This window comes from Pollachius pollachius (genome assembly GCF_949987615.1).
Source record: "Pollachius pollachius genome assembly, chromosome: 10".
In the NCBI taxonomy this organism is placed as follows: domain Eukaryota; kingdom Metazoa; phylum Chordata; class Actinopteri; order Gadiformes; family Gadidae; genus Pollachius; species Pollachius pollachius.
Window position 1 is genome coordinate 8,835,490 of NC_136943.1, and position 23,873 is coordinate 8,859,362.

At 42.4% G+C, this 23,873-nt stretch overlaps 1 protein-coding gene across 1 annotated transcript; it reads right to left on the reverse strand.

The window, feature by feature from the left end:
* Positions 1–31: 31 nt before the first annotated feature.
* zdhhc9 (zDHHC palmitoyltransferase 9) lies at positions 32–19,120 on the reverse strand. Its single transcript, XM_079745014.1, has 9 exons — positions 18,126–19,120; positions 12,677–12,837; positions 10,178–10,336; positions 7,487–7,624; positions 6,795–6,843; positions 6,251–6,353; positions 4,245–4,348; positions 3,780–3,882; positions 32–2,990 (listed from the first exon to the last, which is right to left on the reverse strand). The coding sequence occupies exons 1-9, from the start codon at positions 18,287–18,289 to the stop codon at positions 2,805–2,807; spliced, it is 1,167 nt and encodes a 388-aa protein (XP_079601140.1). The 5' UTR covers positions 18,290–19,120; the 3' UTR covers positions 32–2,804.
* Between the last annotated feature and the right edge of the window lie 4,753 nt (positions 19,121–23,873).

The window sequence follows — 23,873 nt, forward strand, 5'->3', positions numbered from 1 at the left end:
TATATATAACTGAAAGTCAACAGACACAATCAATAAGACAATAATTTTTATTTACCAGACACGTCAATCATGTAAAAACAAGTGAAGGGAATTTAATTAAATACTTATTAATCACAGTGTTATCAACTAAACAAGGGCAACATAAATAGGAGTTCCATAAATGGCATAGTACAGTATTGATATACATGATGCTTGGGTTAATAGATTGGTCACATCGTTCAGATTCGATTAATGTTATCATGGAAATGATACAAACGATAAGCAAACGCTGACTTACCTCAAGCGACTATCGGCCTTATTCTGGTTGTTTAAAATTATTTGCAAAACACATGGAGCCAATGTGTCATCTAAAAGCCTCAGTCGTTATTCCCTTTAAAAACATCCTACACTTCATTTCAACATTAATGACACAAAATGACATGTTATGAAATCATCCATGAATAACCAATCATATACATTCTTGCTTCCCGGTGCCTCAGAGCCTTCAGAGTCATTTAAAGCAATACACTACATCGAGAGTGTCCATGGATATATCGTCAAATTTGTTTTATCCCAAATGAAACTGATGTAAATTAAATGATTTGGTGTTAGTGCCGTTTTACATTGATCATGAAAATGCATCTCAATGGAAAATATATATATTAGGGAGTCTTTCAAACTATAAAGGTCAGCATTTACTGTTATACATTTACAGAAACAATGCGCTTGGCATGTTCACAATAATTCTCTTAGGATGTCACATAACTTGATTATACCGTTCAATATATCAAATCACAACTCATTCAATACTACAGATGGTATACCTTAAGTACTGTTGAATTGAACGACTCATTCATCATCTCCGGATCTAAATCAAGAATAATACTGATGTTAAAAATCAAATATCTATACAGTTATATTTCAGAAACGTCGTCTCTTGCCTTGCATACAGCACGATGATACGAATACATACTAGCATCACACATCCCTTTAACATAAAGAACCTTTCCCTATTTTGGCTTATCATCATTAAAACAAAATGACATTTCAGGCCTTGTTTAAAAAAAACAAAAAAAACGCTTCCACGGCTGTTACAATTCAGAGGTGGATAAAAAACGAACTGTGGTGCAGTAATGTGTGACTAACTCCATCATATGCCTTATTTCATGTGATAATGGGCCAGTGATTCAGAAGTAGCAGACTAGACTGCTACACAGACCAACAGTCACAGCCAAAACAGTAGACGTGACTACAAAGAGTAGAGAGAGAGAGATGTGTTTCAAATAAATTAAATAAAAATAATTGCGTTGTTTTGTTTTTGAACAAGGAATGGACAGTAAGTAAAAGAAAAGCTCTTGATTCCCTTTAAAGAAGTGATACTTCCAGGGAGCTCTGCAGAGCCTGATCCCACTTAACACTCTCGTTCGCTCTTACTAGGAGACGAGAGGAAAAACTCCCTCTTCGCCATCGGGGCACATTTCCGCATTTTTCTCCACTTCCCATCCTGTCTGATTGGGAGAGTTTGAAAAGTTGACCGTAATCATCATCATCCTCATCGTTACTTCAGAGCTCGAGGGTGTGTCGGCCGGTATACCCTGTAGTACATCGGCGCTGTTGCCACGGATACGGCAACGTGTTTATGTTAAGGCACTGTTACTGATGACTTTAGTACGGCGACTTATCAACAGCAACCTGGCCTGCGCTCCCGCATACCCAAAGCGAACACTGTGACTGTTCAGATGTCAGCGCTGGATGTGAGCAACATTGCACAACCACGACATAGCAACGGCATCACTCCCCTTGACATGTATATAAAAATGGAAAGACGGCAGTCAACGGTAAATCGGAAAGGAAATCCAAAGTTTGAGAATAACAGTAGTAATTGCAGCAATACCAGTTTACAAAGTACGATTGATCTAGAAGGGACGTTCACTGAGATATTTCTCGGTATCTCAGTTCAGAACTCCCCCCCCCCCCCCCCCCCCCATTACTAGACATCATCATAGTGCACAGACAGACTTATGTTTACTCGTGTAGGTGCACAACTGGACTCTACACTTATAACTAATCACAGAGCAACTATTAAAACCATGGATTGCATAGGGTAGGTTCTGTATGCACTGGGGGAGAAAACAAGGACGGGGATGAATGTACGGCGGTTAATGATGTACACGTGTCCAGGGAAGAAACATTGTCTTGGGAGACACTTGCAATCCTAAGAGAGTATATTGGAACTGGCCTTGTACAATAGGAGTCATCACAGCTATAATAAATAAAGTATCATTGACAATCAGCAGAGTACACCCATAGACAACGTGTGGACACGGTTGTACACTTGTATTCTTTTTTTCTTTTTCTTTATTTTTAAGTTCAAGCTCCACGAGTGTTCTACCTATGTCTTTTCCATGCAATGCTCAAGGGACCTAAGGAAGAGTCTGAGTTTTTTCCCTGTTATATTACACACACACACACACACACACACACACACACACACACACACACACACACACACACACCTCCCCCCAACACACTGAGCGATACGGTCCATCATACAGTTCTGCCGCAGCCGCTGTTTGGAAGTGAGACGAGGAGAAGGGGCTGTGGCGTCCGAGAGGAGGGTTCCAGTGGAAAGTAGGGCAGGACTACAGAGAACTCATTAGTCACCTGCACCACAATGTGGAAAATCTGGATTATTATCCCGTCCTAGTTCCTTGTTGGAAGGAGGCTCGGCTGGGAGAAGGGAAAGCATCGGGGGGGGGGGGGGGCGGGGGGGTTGGTGGAAGAGCGGGACCAGAGCGGACATCTCTCCGCTCTGCGCCACGTAGCTAGTGCGCGGTCGCCTTGGCGATGGACGCCTCTACGTCGGTCTCGGGCGAGGCGAGGGGCGGGACCTTGTGGGCGGTGGCCTCAGACTCCTCCGTGAGGGAGGTGCTGATCTCCGTGGAGGTGGCGATGCTGGGCTTGGCGTCGTCAGGCGTCTGCTCGTTGGGGATGAGCGGCGCCGTGGGTTTCTGTGCGCAGAGGACGGCACGCATGAGCAAGGGAGACACGTAAGCGGAGATCACAGCGCCGGGGAAAACTCTCAACGGAAGCACGTCTCCCGCGAGAGGAAAATCATTCTTTGAAGGTCCCATGACATGCCCCCAGGTGTGAGTGTGATTCGCCGGTACAAAGTCAGCCCCTTCTGATGTCACAAGTGGGCGTGTCCACCTAGATGTATGACGGATAGATGGTAGACTGATCTATCCAGCACACATCTAGGTGGACATGCCCAGTTGTGACGTCAGAAGTGGGAGTTTTTCAAAACGGCTTGCAACGGCTCATCACACTCACACCTGGTGGCATAATATGTCACCTTTAAATAAATCATCTTCTTGTTCTATAAAAAAACGAAACATTCTACAAACGTCACCTCCACGAAGCACCTTGGAAATTGATCTTTTCAAGGTTGTTTGCATCGTACCATTTTCTGTTAAACAGCTTGAATCCATTTTCACATTTTCATGGAGTATATATATAGAACAGATCAGATTACTAGCAGCAGTCACTGCAGTGCTAACAAAGGGATTACTTTTTTTCCTGCAGCTTTACCTACATTACACATGCATGGCCTCTCCATCATGACTTGTCTCTATGAGCTACAGCCAACAAGTGGCAGAACATGAGATTATTCACTTCGGGGGCCTACATATAAAACCCCTTGTTGATGGAGCGAGAGGGAAAAGAAAGGGTCGGTGTATGTCTGTCTGTCCGTCTGTCTGTGAGCCTGGGTGTGTCTGTGTGTGTGCGTGTTGGCTTACTGTGGTCTGTGGTACTGTGCTGTCGCTGGTGGAGGAGGGGGTGGCAGGGGTCGTAAGAGACAGCGAATCGTCCTGCTGCATCACTCCTCGTCTGTCCAGAACACTGGTGAAAAAAACACAGTAAGAAACACCCAGTCAGTAAACCTCCTATTGTTTTATTCAACAGAGGATGGAGAAGGCAGGGCTCAGCGGAAAACCCTTAAAAGCCTTTTGGTATTGCAGTCATAAATTTAATGATGTTATTAGCTTATGTGCTTTTATGATGTTATGCAGTTAGTATCACACACGTGTGCAGATATTTAATTAAAGCAAACAAAATAGATATTTTCTTTTGTTAAACTGCTTTAATATAATCAACATGCAGCTCCATTTCTCTTTTGTTGTTGCTACCCTAGCCTAGCCGCCTTGCTGCTGCAAGTCACCGTGCTTTCTGCTCTGTGCTGGCTGGGTGGACTGGTTGTTTACCTAGGGTACGTGGGTCCACAAAGGATCTCAGAGCAGTTCTTCATGATGTTCTTGTGGCTGTAGGGGTTCTGCACTCGGTTCTTCCCTGACCATGAACCTTTGATCTAGGGACACACACACACACACACACACACACACACACACACACACACACACACACACACACACACACACACACACACCTCTGTTAGGAAAATAGATTTCCTGACAGCAGACTCCAACCTCACTTTATCTCCAACAGCATAACAAATCCTTACAAAGGAATGTCCAGGCAACAGGAGACCAATCAATTATTCCAAACATAAAAAATATCCGGTCCACGCTTCTGAAAGGCTCTTCGCCTTTCATGTCTGCATACCTGCATTCATAATCAGCTACACTTTTAGCATGATGTTCCTTAAGCCTTGGCTTTGACCTACAAATACGCTCTGGTAATGAGGTCTGGCTTGAGGGGAATATTCTACGCTACCTGTGTGAAGAATAACATGCATCCCAATGATAAGAAGACTTGAATACTTGTGGACTATTTTCTTTTGGCCGACTACTTTCATTGCACACCATATCTCTTTGACTATTCCCTTCAGAAATACCACACTTAAAGCACGCTTAAAGCACTTCAATCCTTGAATCAACACACCCACTCCACCCACTCCATCCTCTCCAAATAGCAGCATTTCAACTCAAGTGAGTTTTAACATTAAAATGAAATACAGATCGCCCTCCCAGAGTTCAAAAATGACTTAACTACATATGGGAGCATTTGTTTGTGTGAACGTGTAGTGGACACAGACATCCTCCCCAAGAGAGACCCCACCAGGCACACCACTCAAGGTGCCCTCCCTGCCTCCCTCCCTCCCTCCCTCCCTCCCTCCATCAGTCCCTCTATCTCCTGTTGTCTCCTCCCTTTTCTGCTTCTCCCTCTGATCCTTTGGCAGCCATCCCAACCCCTGTAGGAATCGACGTGTCTATTATTAGACCAATCAGTGTTATAGATAGGCTTGGGATGGACAGGATTGGTCCTCAATTGTCTTGTTTTTCTAATGGGTGTATTTGGTTTCATTACCGGTGTGGGGGACATTTCAAAGAAAAGACGCAAAAACGAAGAGAGGAAGCCATTATCTTAAACCATCCATTACCGGTTTAAATGATAAAAACTTAAAGACGCAAACCAGGCACGCTTGTCGCAGAGAATAGGGGATGATGAATTAGTCATTAGGAGGAGAGGAGGAGGAGCAGGAGGATTAGAAGGAGGAGGAGGAGGAGAGAATCTGAAGTCTTCTACAACCTTCCATGTCTGCTGTAACTGCCGGAGCTTGTGTCAAAGAAATTGGGCTAACAAAGCCCTAGACAAAACCCAGCAGTACTTATACTTAGTTGCTACATGATTGCTATGTAGTTACTAAATAATTACTACATAATTACTACATCATCTGGGGCAGTAGCTGGTTGCAAACTCATTCTCTTCTCTGCTTATCAGTCTGCATTTTTACATTTAGCATTCGTGATGTATGCCTAACCTAACCCTAACTACTCAAACTCAAACATTTCAATAATATTTTAACTCTGACATTAAAATATTATACAGTTATGAATATTTATAAAACAGTTGATTACATCGGCTGAGAAAGAATTTAGATTAGCTAGCAGAAACTAAAACAAAATAAATTCAGAGGAAGTATTCTCTCAATGCAAATGTATTGCTTGGCCCTTCTTTAATCTCGACCACAACAGGTCTGGAAACAAGTCGGTTACCTGTTGAACTTCCAAATGTTTACACAACTATGCGTGTTTATCTTTCCAACCATGAAGGCAATGGACTACACTACACAAACACACCCCGTTACTGTACTTCACTCTAATCCCCCTAGATTTATTAATGATCGTAACACAAACACACACAAACACACACCTCATAAAGCACCCACTAATGTCCTAATAAACCAAAGTTTGTTATGAGATTATAAACAAGTACTGACAAGCTTATAGGAGAGTGTGAGCTCACTTACATCCTCATTGGTGGTCTGGTTGAGAGAGATCAGGTAGGTGTGGAAGCCAGTCAGGCCAACCACTGACCAGAGAGTGAAGAAACAGACAAGCACCTCCAACACAGTGGCTTTTCGTTAAGAAAACCACTTGGATATAGGGGAACATTCTGCACGCATCATTTACAGAGACATATGTAAATGATAAACAAACGTTAAGAAAACATTCATTTATAAGTCTTTAGCTGATGAACTTATCATTACCGTTATATCTGTTTGTAGATGAATAATAAGTGCTATGTTAAAGGGCCCTTATTTTACCGGCAGGTGGGATGTTGATTAGCCATTACAAGCCATGTCAAAATGTATCCTCTAGTGACATCACAAGTAGGAGTGTTCAGCCAGATGTGTGATGGATAGAACAGTTGGTACAGTCCATTGGATAGGATGGTAGGCAGAGCAATTATTAATCTTCTACAAATGTATATTAATGTTTTGATAATGATTGTTTTTTTCTTGCATCACACACAGAACTGGTGAAAGTTTTGGGTGGTAGCCTCAAGGATATGTTCCAGGGGTTTCCTTCAAAGCGTTCAGAAATCCAGAGTCCACCGAGCCTGTGAAGGAGAACACACACACATACACACACACACACACACCTTTAATAATGGTAAAGAGGAACCTGCCTGGTTCTCCGATACAAGACACAGCATTCTAGCAGTATGATAGCACTAGCTGCACTGTTGGCATCCTGTGTACTTGCTGATTATTTTGAATGTAAATGAGTTCCCTTGCTAAAGCTTCCCGGTTCTCAACAAAAGGGCATTGACAAAAGCATAACCTGATGTCATGGAGTCACTCTTCCTCCCACGTGACATCACACTTCTCGGGGAGCCCTGCCTTAGCTAGGCTGTGGTTTAATATTTAACATTATAGATTTGAACCTTTGTTTGTGAAGGTATGTGCTGGCAAGATAGTGTCGAACACGATTGTTCTTGTTCTGTCACATTCCTTCAGCTGTGTTTGTCCAATCCTTCCATCAAAGTTTTTCATCTGTAAGCATGAGCCTGTTTTTCTTGTAATCATCAGTCATGATGAAACCCATTGTCACATAACGACTCTTCCTTACAGTCCCACTAATGTGACGACAGGAAAGAGAAACCTTGCTTTTGTACGGTTAGCATGCACCTTTCATTTTGTTGTGTACAAATGCATTTATTTCTTAAAACGTTTGACACACCGGCCTCCTGAAATACTTACGCATGACTACATGGACAATGTCGAAGGTGAATATGTAGATGGTCAACAGGGAGAGTGAAAGGGTGAAAAGGTAGAAGAAGCGGTAGTTCCGCTTGCCCACACAGTTTCCAACCCAGGGACAGTGGTGGTCAAAACGGTCTGGAGACGGGGGGGAAAGGCAAAAGACAGTGATTAGAACCGCACTGTACGAAACACTGCCCCTATTGGTAGCAGAGGGTCTATTACAACCACACACCTTTAGCTCAGAGTTCAAAAGAAAGCAAACATCCAAACACACTGAATGTTGGGGATCTTAGAAGAACCCAGCAGAAAAGGCTTATACGTACAATATTGATATTTTCACATAATCCAAAGCCTTTGATCAGGTTATTTTTGATCACATTGCTTTTTCCATCAGCGATAAGAGAGTATCATTTGTTGTCCAAATATAGCCCAACCGTTTCTCTATATATACACTTCTCCCTTTCACTTCTCTTCTGCTTTCTTTTGCAACAGACAGAGAAGGGTCCGATGGTAACGCTTCATGTTTCACACCTTCCCATTAAGCAGCAGACTTTCATAACACTAATAAACTAGGAAACAAACACTTAGGTGAACCACCTTCAAAAGGGTGAAATACCACACAAATAATGCTGGAAATACGGCAACAAAACCACATCCTCTCTTTCAAAACTTTTAATCATATACAACAGATTGACAAAACATGTAATATGCTTCAAAACCTCCCAAATACCACAAATGAAAAGAGTTGATTGGGCTGCATGATGGAAGACACAATCTCCGCCCTAAAAATATGCTAGATAACAAGAGGGAAAAATATGCTTCTAGCAAGAAAGGAACCAAGAAGAAAACTGCTGCATCATCTGCTCACTGTGTGTGTGTGTGTGTGTGTGTGTGTGTGTGTGTGTGTGTGTGTGTGTGTGTGTGTGTGTGTGTGTGTGTGTGTGTGTGTGTGTGTGTGTGTGTGTGTGTGTGTGTGTGTGTGTGTGTGTGTGTGTGTGTGTGTGTGTGCAACACAAACAGCCCAGTGTTCTCGGTGACTGGGCAGTGGCTGACTGAGGCTCTTCTGTAGGACTCATCATGGTCTGTTTTACCTGTGAAGCCGCACACTCTTCAAAGCCCCTCTCAGATGCCAATCACTGGCAGAAAATAGTGTAAAGATATCTACATGTCTACAGGCCTCAGGGGGTGTGGCTACACGAACAAACAGTGATTCCAGGGATCACAGTAAGCAGAGTACACAGGGATCACAGTGCACAGGGACCACAGGGATCACAGTACACAGGGATCACAGGGATCACAGTACACAGGGACCACAGTACACAGGACTCACAGGGACCACAGTACACAGGGATCACAGGGACCACAGTACACAGGACTCACAGGGACCACAGTACACAGGGATCACAGGGACCACAGTACACAGGGACCACAGTACACAGGACTCACAGGGACCACAGTACACAGGGATCACAGGGACCACAGTACACAGGGATCACAGGGACCACAGTACACAGGGATCACAGTACACAGGGACCACAGGGACCACAGTACACAGGGATCACAGGGACCACAGTACACAGGGATCACAGCGACCACAGTACACGGGGATCACAGGGACCACAGTACACAGGGATCACAGGGACCACAGTACACAGGGATCACAGGGACCACAGTACACAGGGATCACAGGGATTACAGGGATCACAGTACACAGGGATCACAGGGACCACAGTACACAGGGACCACAGTACACAGGGATCACAGGGACCACAGTACACAGGGATCACAGTACACAGGGATCACAGGGATCACAGGGAGGAGAGTGCACAGGGATCACCGTAAGCAGAGATCACAGAAATCATAAGAATCACAGTGAGCAGGGATCACAGTGAACAGAGATCACAGGGATCACAGTGAGCAGAGATCACAAGTATCACAGTGAGCAGAGATCACAGGGATCACAGTGAGCAGAGATCATAGGGATCACAGTGAGCAGAGATCACGGGAACCATAGGGAACACAGTGAACAGAGATCACAGAGATTATAGGAATCACAGTGAGCAGAGATCACAGAGATCATAGGGATCCCAGTGAGCCAAGATCACAGGGGATCCCCCCGAGGTAGGCCCCGGGGCAGCATTCAGTGAGTACCCTTCCTAGGTAGTTCCGGTCTCAGACCCCCAGACCCCCAAGTCCAAAGGTGTGAGGCTTTAGTTTTAGGATTGATTTAGGTTGTTTGGTATAAGGGTTGGTTGTACGGTTAGGGTTTGGTTTTACGGTTAGGTTTGGGTTCTGGGTTAGATTTGAGGGTTTAGGGCTAGGTTTATTGTACAGGGGTTGGCTTTGGTTGTAGAGTAAAGGCTACGCTTTAGGGCTAAGCTTAAGGGAAAGGGTTTTATGGATAGATTGTATGGTTAAGATTAGATTTCGGGGTTGGTTTTTGTTACAGAGTTACGGTTTTAGGGTTAGGGTAAGCCCAAACCCGACTCTCCAACCAAAACCTACCCTGTTTTTTTTCTTGTTTTTAGGGTTAGGCTTTGTGTTAGTATTAAGGATAAGGGTTTGGTTTTAGGGTTAGGTCTATTGTTCCTGATAAGCCTACCCCAGGCCGACCTCAGACACACCCCTCAGATTGACCACTTGTGACGTCAAAGTCAGTTCTGGGCACACCCAGGTTCAGAGCCTTACCGACGCAGTTGTCACAGATGCTGCAGTGGGAGGCGCGCGGGGGCCGGAAGATCTTGCAGGTGTAGCAGTACTTGAGCTTCACAATCTGGTTGTTGATCTGAACGTTCCGGATGCGTGGGGGGGGGCGCTGGCCCGCAGGGACGTTCCCATTGGCTGCCTCTGTTCAAAAAAGGACAAATTAAACGTCATCTTTAATTCATCATTCGATATTGATATCTCGACATTCGTTGAGATATCTGTCAAACATAGGTTTAATACAAACACACACAGGCTCAAGGGCCTAATTGACGTTTCATAATCGGCACACCCATGTGACCTGGAAGTATGGTCTAGTCATTTTCAACACCGGGCACCATTATACAGTGAGTGTTCCACACTATTGATCGTCGGGCATTTGAATCCACTCTTCTATCTTTGTAAAGTCAAACGATCCGACCTACGCCAAAATAAACATCATCAAGACAATTTAGAAATATATGCATTTGCTCAGTAAATACATTTACAAAACAGACCAGCGAAATCCTGACAATAATTATCCACCAATGAGAACATACAAGAACGACATAACAACCCGGTACTCCAATAAAGTTTCACCGTCTCTCTATTATGGGCGCTTTGAGAACAAGAGAGGCTCATAAAACAGGTAACAGCACCGATCAAATTTTGTTTAATGTAGCACAAGACAACAGATTTGTTTCCTACCCCCCCACCCCATCATGGATTCAGAGTAGGTGAGGGTGCAGCCATGCGATGGGGACAGCTGAACAGGAAGTCATGAGTCATCACCCGTGAGGAATGAGGCCAGCACCGTGGCTCAGTCTCCCGGTGCCCATTCGACTGAGGCCATTATGGATTCCAAGTGTGTCTGCGTGTATTAGCATTCCCCCCCAGGACCACTAACTCCCCAACAGGATAAAGTGGCAGTGTAGTGCAGGCATCATCAGTCTGTCTGCCTCTGAACCCAGACAGATGTGATCTGGGTCACTCACACAACAATCCCCGCTGTGCCTTTGCCGGACGTAAGCAGGCCATTGGTCCGTGGACATGGCCTCTAAGGCAACTGTTAGACACTGGTGAATTTAGTTTCAGTTGAAAACAGTGCTGTGTTTGACTTTTTAGGAGTTTTTTTTGTGTATCTGTTTTGGAGAGTTGGAAAAATTACACATTTGTTAACACCTCTCACACGGCGGTGTGGCACATTTTTAAACAATGGTTTGTTATTTTTGGAGGGATTTGGTTTTGGGCCACTTGACAAGTTGTTGTAGGATGCAAAAACAAAAGAAGCTGTAAAATAACGGTTAAAAAAAGGGTTGTTATTTGTTAGACACCAGATGGTTACGCCAAGGTCATGCCAGAAAAACAATTACCAGAAAGCCAAAAATATATTTTCTATTTGTGATAACACAATCTCCGCTAGTGCAGGCAACGCCCAGTGACCATCACTTGTCTACGATAGCTATTGATGGCTAGCTTACCACGGTGTGATTATCATCGATTTGCGTGTATGACTCACAGCTGCAACAAAAAGCGTAGCATTTAGCTTCTGCTAGCCAGCCCCATCTCAGCGAGCAACCATATCTAAAACTTCTGAACCTTCATGAAGGTTCTCATAAAAGAGAGTGTCTCATAAAGCAGTGGATGGGTGTAAACACAGAATAAAAGATACCACCTAGAGATACAGCTGTGTGTGGGGGAGGTGGAGGGAGGGAGGGAGAGATGGAGGGAAGGAGGGAAGGAGAGAGGGTACCAGGGGAATGGGAGGCATGTTAGTCCATGCAGAGATGACAGGAGTGTCTGGACAAGCAAGGCAGCATCATAGAAAATTCAAAGAACTGTTTGAAATATGGAGGGAAAAGGGAAAAAACAATATATATTGGCAAGAAAAACCAGACACACACAGGTTCTGAACGTCAGCCAAACGCATGAGGTGTGACTATGGTATTCTCTGTTAGCATCAGACTAAGATTTAAGTGTAGAAATATGAAGAACACCAAAAAGCTGAATTGAGCTTTGCATCCAAGGACTAGCAGCCCACACAAAACTTTTAACATCCTTCAGCAAAACAGACATGAATAAATCAAGAGAACTCTGGCTCCATTCCTGTCCACAAAGCTGGCCTGGGTGCTTAACAATTTATGCCTCGGACATACTTTGACTAAAATATTTACATTTCCAAAAGGACAGTCATTACAACCAGATATTTGGCTAAGCAAGTAATAGAAAACCAAGCATACACATGCAAATACCTAAACTATTTATGGAAGAAACAATGACATCATTGAGAATTCCACACCAACTATAAGGGTGTATGAAAATGTGCTAAATATATTTATATATTTATTTATTTTTTTTATTTTGTTATTATATTATTTATAATAACAAAATAATAAAAAATCAGCAGAAGAAATAATAAAAGCAGGACATACTCCCCTGTTCCCACTCAAACCTTTTTTTATTTTCCCTGAAAGCTGAAAAGTGCGTTTCACTCCTCGGACTCACCGATCTCCATTTCGATGAAGCTGGCCTCTTCTGGGAGCGCGCGTGGCAGAACCCCTGGGTCACTGAAGCTGGTTCTCAGCAGCATCGCCATGACGAACAGGAAGAGGACCACGGCAAACACGGGTATGGTGGGAGACAGGTGGACAGCCAGATACGGGCATCTGCAGGGTGAGAATATTTGGATCCAATTCAAACTCACATTTTCACAGTTGTTGTTGCTTTAAAGGGTTATTGTTTCTCCATGTTGGCAACTGATATGAACAATCACACCACAAGTCATACATTCAATCACTCTTATTGAAATTAGTATGTTATAAATATTATTATGGATTCCATTTTGCATTGACCAAATTGGAGGGTGCATAAAGGATTTAGTTGCGAAAGGATGTTGCACACGATAGAATACTCTTGCTGTCAGCAACTGCAAGCAATGAAGTGCATTTGCATATTTCATTGGTTGTGTTCCAATGAGTTTGCTGTCGTCAACATGGGTCCTTTAAAGGCGTGTTCTTTGTGGCTGATCAACAAGGAACGGCACTGCGGTACAACGAGCAACAACAGCCACAGAGGAACAGCACCGCACGCTAGCTTCCCCATACAACACTAATGTTATGCCACAGGAGGATAAGTTGCCAGATCAACAAAACACTGGGACACTAGGGATGGTTTATGTGCACCAGCTGGCCTACAGAGAAGCAGGCCAGTAGTATGAGACATGAATTTAAAATTATCACAAAATATTATTAAAATATTAGTACTGTTAATTATATATTTTTGTATATTTATTTAAACAACAAAAATATCCACCCCATTTTGGTTGCTTGTTGTTCTTATCAACAACCTTTGGTTGAAAACACACTTTAAATATAAGTTTGGACTTTATTTGGAATACATTTGAAGCATTGTGGACTTTTCTTGTGTACTGGTCATTCACACAAGAAGCTAACAAAGAGACAGAAACAAATAAGGAAGTTAGAAAAGATTGCAGAACGATTGTTACAATGCACACCCATGCGGAAAAAAAACTACACCTTGCTGTGCACTGCAGATGAGAGCAGGTTCAGTCAGCATACCATAGCACAATAGCGTCTGGCAGCTACCAGACTGGTCTGATCGGTTTCCCCTACCTACCAGGTTGAGTTCAGGCATTCATACACAGATCAAACCTTGATTACTGTTCCACTGATCCCCATCGGTGTTAAACATACTATAGGTACTGTGTGGGAACACAGGCAGCCAGGATAGGGAGGGGGTTGATGGTGTAATGTCTGGGCTGATGACACTGATAACACTTAAAGGCACACTTTATCATGACTTCCCATCAGGACTCCCGATCCTTCCTGGATGCAAACACTTCACCCTCTGTTTACAAGAATATCTTCATCTGTATGTTCAGCAACAAGCTACAGACCACGACCATAAAAGCAGGCCGAATTACATTTGGTTCTTATTTCTGCAGAAATCACACAGCAAAACTCAAAACACTCAACTCAAATGTATGAATACTGCCTTAACTCCATTAATTAAAAGTGCTTTCCCCCTTCTTAACAGCCTGAAGGGAGATTTCCTCAGAAAAAATATATAATATGATATAATAATATATACAAAATTATCTTAGAACACACTGTACTACATGTGCATTTTATGTATTTACAATACATATATGCAAATCAATTCATAAAGCCTGTGTTGTTTATAGCTCATGATGTGAACTGTGGTGCAACCTGAGGGAATGCATTGGATAGTGAGTTTTTCCAACGTGGTCAACATGCTGCGCTATTTCGAGGGCTGTTAAGGTGTTCAATACACATCAAGGCCAACCCAATACCTCTCCAGCATCACCAATAGGTCACCAGCAGAAGGTGAGCTGGCGCCCAGAATTAACTCTGGGTAGGGAGTAGGGTGCTGGGGTCATTGTATCAAGAGTTTAATCTACACTTAGATCAATTGGATTTCCGCATAGTGGAGCACTGAGGGTGCAACCGCTATAGAGACAGGGCCGGATTTAATGAAATCTTCCCAACAGGACAAATGATGTAACTGAATCCAAACGCCCGTCAATGCCAGATGACATGGCTTAGTGGCGTACAGGGCACTGTCTATCCTTTATTAATACTTTACATTGGAAGCTGCTGTAGAGCTGCCTGAATCCCATTCTGAATGAATTATGCACTGGCTGTGCGAGGGCGGGCCTGCAGAAGCTCTCGGTCACGTCCTGCCTTTTATAAGAACACTCGTGATTCATTCTCTCTCTCTTGGGCGTGTCCATCTGTTTCTAGGCCAAACTTTGGAAAATTATAACTATAGTAAAAGAGGTTAAAAAAATATACATTGTTAGGCCCTCCTATTCAGATTAAATATAACACTAAAAGGAAAACACATTTAAAATATCCTTCTATTCAAACTGCCATTTGACAAGATTCGTATTACGGTTATATAATTTGGTTATATAACTCTATAACCATGGAGGTAACCAAAAGAGAAGATTATGACTTTCTTGTTATACTGTGGCTATGAGTCTTACTAGGAAACTAGAAAGGTTGGTCTGGATAAGTATGGAATGCAAATTAAGTCAATATAGTTCAATTAATAAATATATTTATACGTTTTTCATTTAAAAAAGTGACATTTTTCCAAATGACCAGGGACTTTTATTACATCTGTCCACATTAATTTATCAGGTGACTTTTATTTCATAATTCAACATTTATTTTTGTCTTTTTATTTCCATCAGTTATTTTCCAATAAGTTGGGCATGGTTATCTCACACCAAAGCAACCGCACCGGAACAGCGCTGAGTATGTGGATGTTATAATAGTCCCCTAAAATAAAATAAATATTGAATTATGAAATAAAAGTCCACTGAAATAAATAAAGGTAATCCTTTGAAAAGCATATTTTAATTATATTGATTAATTTCTATATTTTTTATTTGCATTAATTGATATATGTATTGCCTTATTTCATAACATCATAGCCATATTTATTTCTTAGACATATTTATTTATGTATTTATCAAATATTGACTTAAATAGCCTTCCATATACATGTAGCTGTAACTCTTAACCCAATGCACTTGAATTTGAACTTTATACTGCCAATCCACTGGGCTATAATCTGTTATCCATGAGATCCAACGTCTGCATTAATGAAATACCATGATATATGTGAGAGATTATTCATTAATAAGTAGAAGATATGCATACGATTAACCGTGTTACATCATCAGTGGCCAGGCCAGCTGAGCCAGATTCAACAGCAGCAAAAGAGCAGGGCTTATCGATGAAATGGGAAACTGAGAACTGGAATCTGGTCATAATAACGACATGCGGCCTGGGGAAGATATACATTAACTGCCATTTGCAGCAACACAAGAGCCACATACACACTTTTGGAAAAATCAATGCAGGCTTCATGATGCCGTCCATAATAGAATACTTATCTGAAAGGAAAAACCAGTTGCGGCTCAAATATCAGCCCTTGATTTTACAAGCTCTGATTTCACTGGCTCTGTTTTTTTGAGAAAAATATGTATATAAATGTTTTTTGTTTTGTTTTTAAAAGGTGATGAGTTTCCAGCACACTCCTACACACTGCTCTGTAGGCTGTCTGAGAACAAAGACTGTTGCAGAGCACTGCTACTGTTAATGAGCTCTCCTCCGAGCCGCTGGCTGGTTAGAGTCATTCAGGAGCTGCTTCTCGATTGGTCGACTGGGGCCACACGGGCAGGGACAGATGGATGAGAGAATAGAGCGGCCCTAACAGTGACCATTCTCTTCATAACCAGCAGCTCAAGATTCTGGGGTAGAAAGACAGATGAGCCATAAATGCACGCACACACGCACATAAACACACACACACACACACACACACGAAACACACACACACACACACACACACACACACACACACTTGCTGAACCAGGTAATATCCCGTCTGGGATACATTCAAGGAACCATGAAATGAACTGCCATCTACACAAGTTCTAGCCTTCAATAGCATATAAAAGCCGATTCCCATACATATGAATATGATTTGAATGATTTGGAATGGATACCTCTGTAAAAGTCCTTATAGACAGAGCATATCTCCGTAATAATTTGTTAATTAAACGATTTTGTCTTCTCGATTTGTGCGTCTGGTTCCCATTTTCACAAATGATCAGTCGTGATATCCAGTCCCAGATAACGGGAAGGGACTGTTGTGGTGGAGACAGCTTGTAATGAGAGGGAGATCTCTGCTTGGATGTTATTGGACATCGTCCAGCCGACCACAGAAGGCCCCACCCACTACTGCTACAAACCACATTGAAATTGTACATTTGACCAAATGATAATAATCCTAATATTCCACCAATGCATGACCCTTTGAAATTAAAATGGATGGTCGGGGCTTATTGTGTTATACTATCACCTTGTCAGTATTGTATGATTGGAAACATCTACACCAAACCTCTACTCTGTATGGGGATTTGAATGATTCATTATTTCACAGCAACCTGGAATGGGGAGTTTGGGATTACAGCCTCCATCTGTTTATCTGGCATCCATAAAACAAGCCTGCATGTTATTCTTCTCCATGCGAACAAACCCGCCGTCCCACCAGACGGATAACTATGCTCCTCTAGCATATGAAGGTGGCAGCGAGCAAAGCCCTTTATCACCACAAGGCCTTCTCCATGCAGGCCTCAGTGCTTAGAATGGGCCGCTCCTGCAACCTAGTCACTTCCTTTGCCCCCCCCCCCGAGCTAGACAACTGCTCCTTCTGTCCGGACTCAACCAGGATACTGCGATCATTGTGCTGGCTGGACTGGAAGTGAATGGATGGGCCTTTGGGCTCCAGTCTTCTTCATGGGTTGTTAACATTTTTTGCTGTTTTATTTATGCAGGTTACAAAACAGGAGACCATCGCATCTTTGCATCATATTAAAAATATATAAGACATATTAAAAAATATGTAAAAGGAAAATTGAAAGATAGATGTATGGTTAGTGGGGGAGATATAAGTTATAGAGAGCTGATCTGTCCTTTAAGCATTACAACGATTACAATTGTACATCCCTGCCATTAAATGCAACATGCTGCATGTGAGACAAATAGTGTTATGTTGTCCTAACAGCTCTTTTGAGTTGTACTCCTGCGTTAAGATTGAAATGCTGAGACAACAAAATCCCAGGTTGCCTCTCATTGGACAGCTCAGGAAACTCGATACGAGATGCTGTGGCCTGCAGTAGGCTTACACCTGCAAAGCAATGATTAAGGCCTTTGAGAATTAAAACAAATAAACAAACCCCGAAAAGATGTGTTTGTCTTACGGATAGAAAAAAAAATGGCTTAAGTAACAAAACAAAACAAAAAAAATCAGTGACAATCAACACAGCGTCTCAAGATCCAGGTAGGGTTACCACAAAAAAAAACATATAACAGATAGGTGTAACGCAGTGACTTACTCGAAGGCAAAGAAGAGAGCGCAGGTTCCAACGATGAGGAACAGCGTCAGATAGAAGACGCCTTTCTGTCGCGCCATCATCACACGTCCATCACAGCAGAACGTGTTTTTACCAGGGAGCTTTTCCCATTTTCGCACCTTTCGCGTTATCATCACGGCCGACATGATGCCGGTTGAAATCAACGTCCACGGGAAACGGGTCCCGTTGGTAGGCTAACTGGTGGCCTATTCTACCAAAGAAATAGGTCTGTAACGCGAATATCCAAAGAGATGGGAGGCTGCGGCTTGCGCAGATTTAGCAAAAAGGGGTGTCTAATAACCTATTCCCTTTACATGAAAAGTCCCGAATCCTTGAAGTGATATCTGGTAATGATGCTAAACTGAACAGGATTGTACCCTGGGCAATTTAACTAGTACTGCTGAATAAAAACGCCATAAAATCCATTCAAGGCAAATCAGGGATTGTTTCTGTAATAATAACGATCTCCCTTCTAGGACATGGTTATGAAGCATATTCTTCGGTTTCTTGTGTCGCACGCTGATCTTCCTTTAATCCATTTTCTTGACTCCACGTTCTTTTCGCTTACTGTATTGGCACGGCCCCCCGCCGTGATATCAGAAGATAGCCCACGAACCGTTTACAGTCAATTAAACCAGACAACTGTAGCCTACGTCAATGGCAGGATCACATCCAAAGGCTTGCGGAAAAATGTTTCCCAGAGACTCAAAAATATCCCGTCCCGGTTCCTGCATTGAAAGAGTGGACCTTGGCCGGTTGACATTCATATCATCTTGATAAATCATAAACGATCACACACCACTACCACCGCTGTTTCATTAATACGACTACAAACGTGTCTTCGAGCTCGGCGTCCGGGTCCAACTAAAAAAATGCCTATTTATTCTGTTTTAAAAGGCTGTTTTAAAACAAAAAATAATCACAGCCTATATACAGAAACGCTTTTGTCGCGCTTTCCCGCAGGATCCGAGGTCTTGTTTTAGTCAATGGCAGCAGGAAACACGCCTAGATTGAAATGTATCATCTTAAAGGGCCAGCACAGCTGGAACAATACGACAACATGTCGGTCTTGCTTCAAATACTGCCTTAGGCCATAACATAGACCACAGACATACAAAACGGTGAATTCAAGGAAACGCCACTGTCATCACATCGTTTACAATGATATGAATGAACGACGATGTGAAATTTACCTACCGTTGTTAACGCTTACTTTATCAATAGCATCAAACTCATCGCCTATTCTCACTCAAAGCATGCAGCAGATGTTTTTATTTAGATCCATGTAGATTTTTTCTGGATCAACTTTGTTAACATTATTTTGCAGAAGTAGAGGACCCTGCAACCCTACTCTGTGTGTGTGTGTGTGTGTGTGTGTGTGTGTGTGTGTGTGTGTGTGTGTGTGTGTGTGTGTGTGTGTGTGTGTGTGTGTGTCTGTCTGCCTGTATGTCTGTGTGTGTGTGTGTGTGTGTGTGTGTGTGTGTGTGTGTGTGTGTGTGTGTGTGTGTGTGTGTGTGTGTGTGTGTGTGCGTGCTTACGTGCGTGTGTGTTTTACAATTGACTATCTCTATGAACTTGCATGAGTATTGTGAATATATATTCACAATACTGGGTTACATGTTCAGTTACATGTTATATATATACAAGTTACATGTTCACACATTGCACACTAAATGTGCAAATGTGTGTGTGAAGGGTGGTATGCTCCTTCAATCTGCACAAAAGTAATGTTTAATAACATGTTGAAAATGAAAGTCCAACTAAGATTATCAATAGTTCTAAATAGAAAGCATCATCAGGATAGCTGCAAAAACAATGAGAAGGTTGGACCAATATTTGGCCGACAAGATAACATGTTGATTAATATCAATTTCAATGTCTGAAAGAGTACATCAAGGCATTTAATCACTGGACTCACATCCTCACTTGGCAAGGTTCATTTGTTTGATTTAGATTTATTAATCGTGTCTGAACAAAGGAATTCACATAGTGGTGCAAGAATCGATAGTCCTTAAATAATCTGCTGCATATGTATCATATTTTTATTGTTGGTCTACACACAATTTTAACTGAATGAAGGAACAATTATAATGAATGCATAAATACAAATATGAACACATTTCCAACAAATTTATTTTCTTAAACTGCTAGTTTATAAATTGTATTTATTAATAGTAATATTAATAGTTACTCTAAAAAAAAAAGACAGCAGTCAATGTCCTAGTCCCCTTACCCCATCACCTTTAAAGCAGGCAAAGGTAACTGCTGACATAATAATTAGATTGAAAGGTTAATATCACAGGTTCAAAAGTTCATGTTTTGATTGGACTGATTCGAGGAGTAGACTGAACATAGAATGTTTTTATGTGAATGATCGAAAGAACTAGGCTTATTTACACCATGTAAATGTATATTATGGTGCATCTCTTTATAAATGGGAGCCTCCATGCATGGGCCCTACTGCAGGCAGATGTATGTTATTGTTTTTCTCCTGGCTCCGCCCAACCTTGATTCAGGCAAGTGGACTTGAGGTTTGGTAACATGCGAGCTACATTTAGTCTAACGAAAGCAATTCGTGATTTACCGTAAATTGACCGATGACAGCTTCTACGATATTATTTTTATGATGCAAATATTAATAATAATAATAATAATAATAATAATAATAATAATAATAATAATAATAATAATAATAATAATAATAATAGAGGAAAGTCCGTTTGTATTTAGAATTCTGTCGTTTGGGTTAGTCCGTTGAACATGATCGTCCGACTAGAAACCATGTTTGGATCCATTACGTAGCTCGTAAACCACGTTGACTGACTACTCGTCACAACATTCTAAATCGTTTCATTGTATGAATGGACTGCGTTCCGTGCCTCTTTGTATCGCCATGTTACCCACAACAATGGCGATTTGTAAGACTTGTTTATATTCCAATATGTGTAGAAGCGAGGCTGGCTGGATATAAGGGGTCATAGGAAGTACTGCAGTACTTTCTATGACCCATCATGATATCCAGCCAGCCAGCGAGGCTGCTGGCTGGCTTGAACTCATGTCCATGGGTAAACTCATGTGTACCCATCCGGTCATCCAATTTTCAATTACCCCAGGTTTGTCGCCAGTAGTTTCAAAGGGCATGGCGGTGCGAAACGTCTTGCGATGGTGTATCCAGAGACCGATTCAGGACTCCATCGGTGACCATGTTGCTTGTAGACCACAGGTGGGTAACGCATGTTGACAACGGAATCTGGAAACAAGGCTCTGATAAATTTAGGATATAGTCAACGCTAAAGATGTGACCCTGGTATTGTTCGCCTATGCACAATACGTTATTACAAAGAACCAAACACAATTACTGAATAAGATATACAGTATGTTGTCTTTTACTTATTTGTTCTTTAGACAATAACGTTTTATCAAACTGTCAAATAATTCTATATATTTTATCTAATTACTGGTCTGTTGAATCTCCCACCCAACACACGCAAGCACGCACACACACCAGATTGTGGTTCATTGGGGACACATACCGTAATATGAGCCCCCCAGGTGAGTCATTCTTCTTTTCTGTGTTGTTATAATGACCAACAGTTTTGAGCCATCACTCTGTGTTGTCTTGGTATCCGCTGTTCAGTGGAGTTCGACCGCGGTGCTCCATGTGCAGGCGAACGGTATTGGAGGGGCCTTCTTTTGGGCGTGTGTGTGTGTGTGTGTGTGTGTGTGTGTGGAATGGGACCTGAATCACCATATGCTGCACCAGCCTCTCAATATAGGAGTCCATATTGAATGGTCGAAGAGTCCATCGTGCCCCAGAGAACTGAGGCAGCCTGGCTGGTGGCATGGCCACCAGGGAGCGCTCGACGACTGACAGCAGTTCCCCGGCCGATCCCGGCCACTAGGTGTCACTGTTGGCTCCTCTGTGGGCTCAGCCTTCGGCCGCAGCCAGAGTGGGTATCTCCCACTCTATAAATTCCCTATCATCCCCCTCATACTCTCCGGTAACATCCTACTTCTGACACCAATATGGTGTTTGCGTCTCTCATGCCCCATATACCGCACAACCCTGAGCGTTGCCTTTATTTAGCACGTGACAATTGTTACGTTCCTACGTATTCGTGGGGTTTTGTTTTTTTGTGTCACTTTTGTGTCCCTGCCAGTTTGCTGTGTTATGTGCTCTGTTTGTTGCCACAGTGGCCCTTGGTCACTTGTTCTGCTTTATTAGGTATTTCTGCCTGTTGCCATATTTGGTCTATGGGTTAAAGTTTTCTTTAAGCAGTAGGAAGCAGGTAGAGGTGAGCGGCCTTTCATTTGGTGCCCCATTTTCTCCAGTTTTTATTGATCTAGGCCTCCCCTTTGTATTTCTTTGGAGCATTTAGAACGATTATTTAGTTTTAAGTCTGTTGTGTTTATTATTTTGACCAAGGATCACCCTGATGGCTTTCTTGACCTATTTCGGGCTTGATAGTCAAAGGAAATCCTGTGTTTGTACTGTTTGAGTTTGTTTTTTGGTATCTCCTAGACTCGAAGGTAGTAACGGCAATCCTCAAACATCACATGCCCCAACCCCGGACACGATTGCCTCGGTGACGGTGTCGCTCCAGCCGACCCCACCCGTCACCCAGGTGCAACACCCCCCCCAAATAACCCCTTCAACCACACTCATGATTACCGGGTGACCCAGACACAGGAGGGCGCTCAGTCCAACCGTGGAGAGTCCGACCGGTCCCAGAATCCCTTGCAGCCACCCGAAACACAAAGACCACGGCCGTGATCGCCGCAATACTTTATTTGATATTTATTCTTATATGTATACTTGACTTTACTTGTTTGATACTTCATACCCAAGATCTACCGCTACCTTTTTAAGTATGTGTTTTTTTTATTTGTATGAATACAATAAAAGGTCTTGTTTGATACTAAGCCTCAAATCTACCTTCTTTCCCAGTAGTGTACTCTCCTTCAGAAACAAATTTAGGGAAAAACATTTATTTATCAAATGCATTTATAAACAGTGGTTTATTCTACAGTAACCACCACCAAAGATCCAATAATGATGCCTGCCATAGGTTAGGTCTTGCTCTCACACACATCAAATTCACCTTTCAAAACTAACAGTTAGTCGACAGACAATCAAGTTGTCCTACATATTGTACATTATGGCATTTATTACTGACACTTAATGTACGCACCTATTGAATGTTGTACGTCCTGGCACTTAAAAATAGTTCTTAGCATTGTGTAGCAACTTATCCTAGTTGTCTTTGTTGTGTACGGGAAATGGGTTAACTTAACAATTGTTAGTGCTTGGCACTTGGGTCCACGAACATCCTTACTGTACCGAAAGTGATATATTGTTTCTCTTTCTTCTGACAAATGTAATTATTGTAAGTCGATTTGGATAAAAGCGTCTGCTAAATGCTCATAATGTAAATTATGGGGGGAGACTTTCGGTTAGATTGCAGTTCACTTTTGGATCATTAGAAGCCTAAAGGCTTCACACAGGGGCCACCTGTCAGGGACCCTCAGTTGCTATTTACGTTCATGTACTAAACGTCATCAAACTTTTTCTTATTGCAGTTGAATGCTTGCAAAAACATGCATGTATTTTATAAGTAGCTATGGTAATAAGCCTCATCATTTTGTCATCATATATTTTTGCTTCATCATATACTGCTTTGTGAATGCGAGTGGGACAACAAACACAAAGCATAGCGTGCGTGAGTAGGT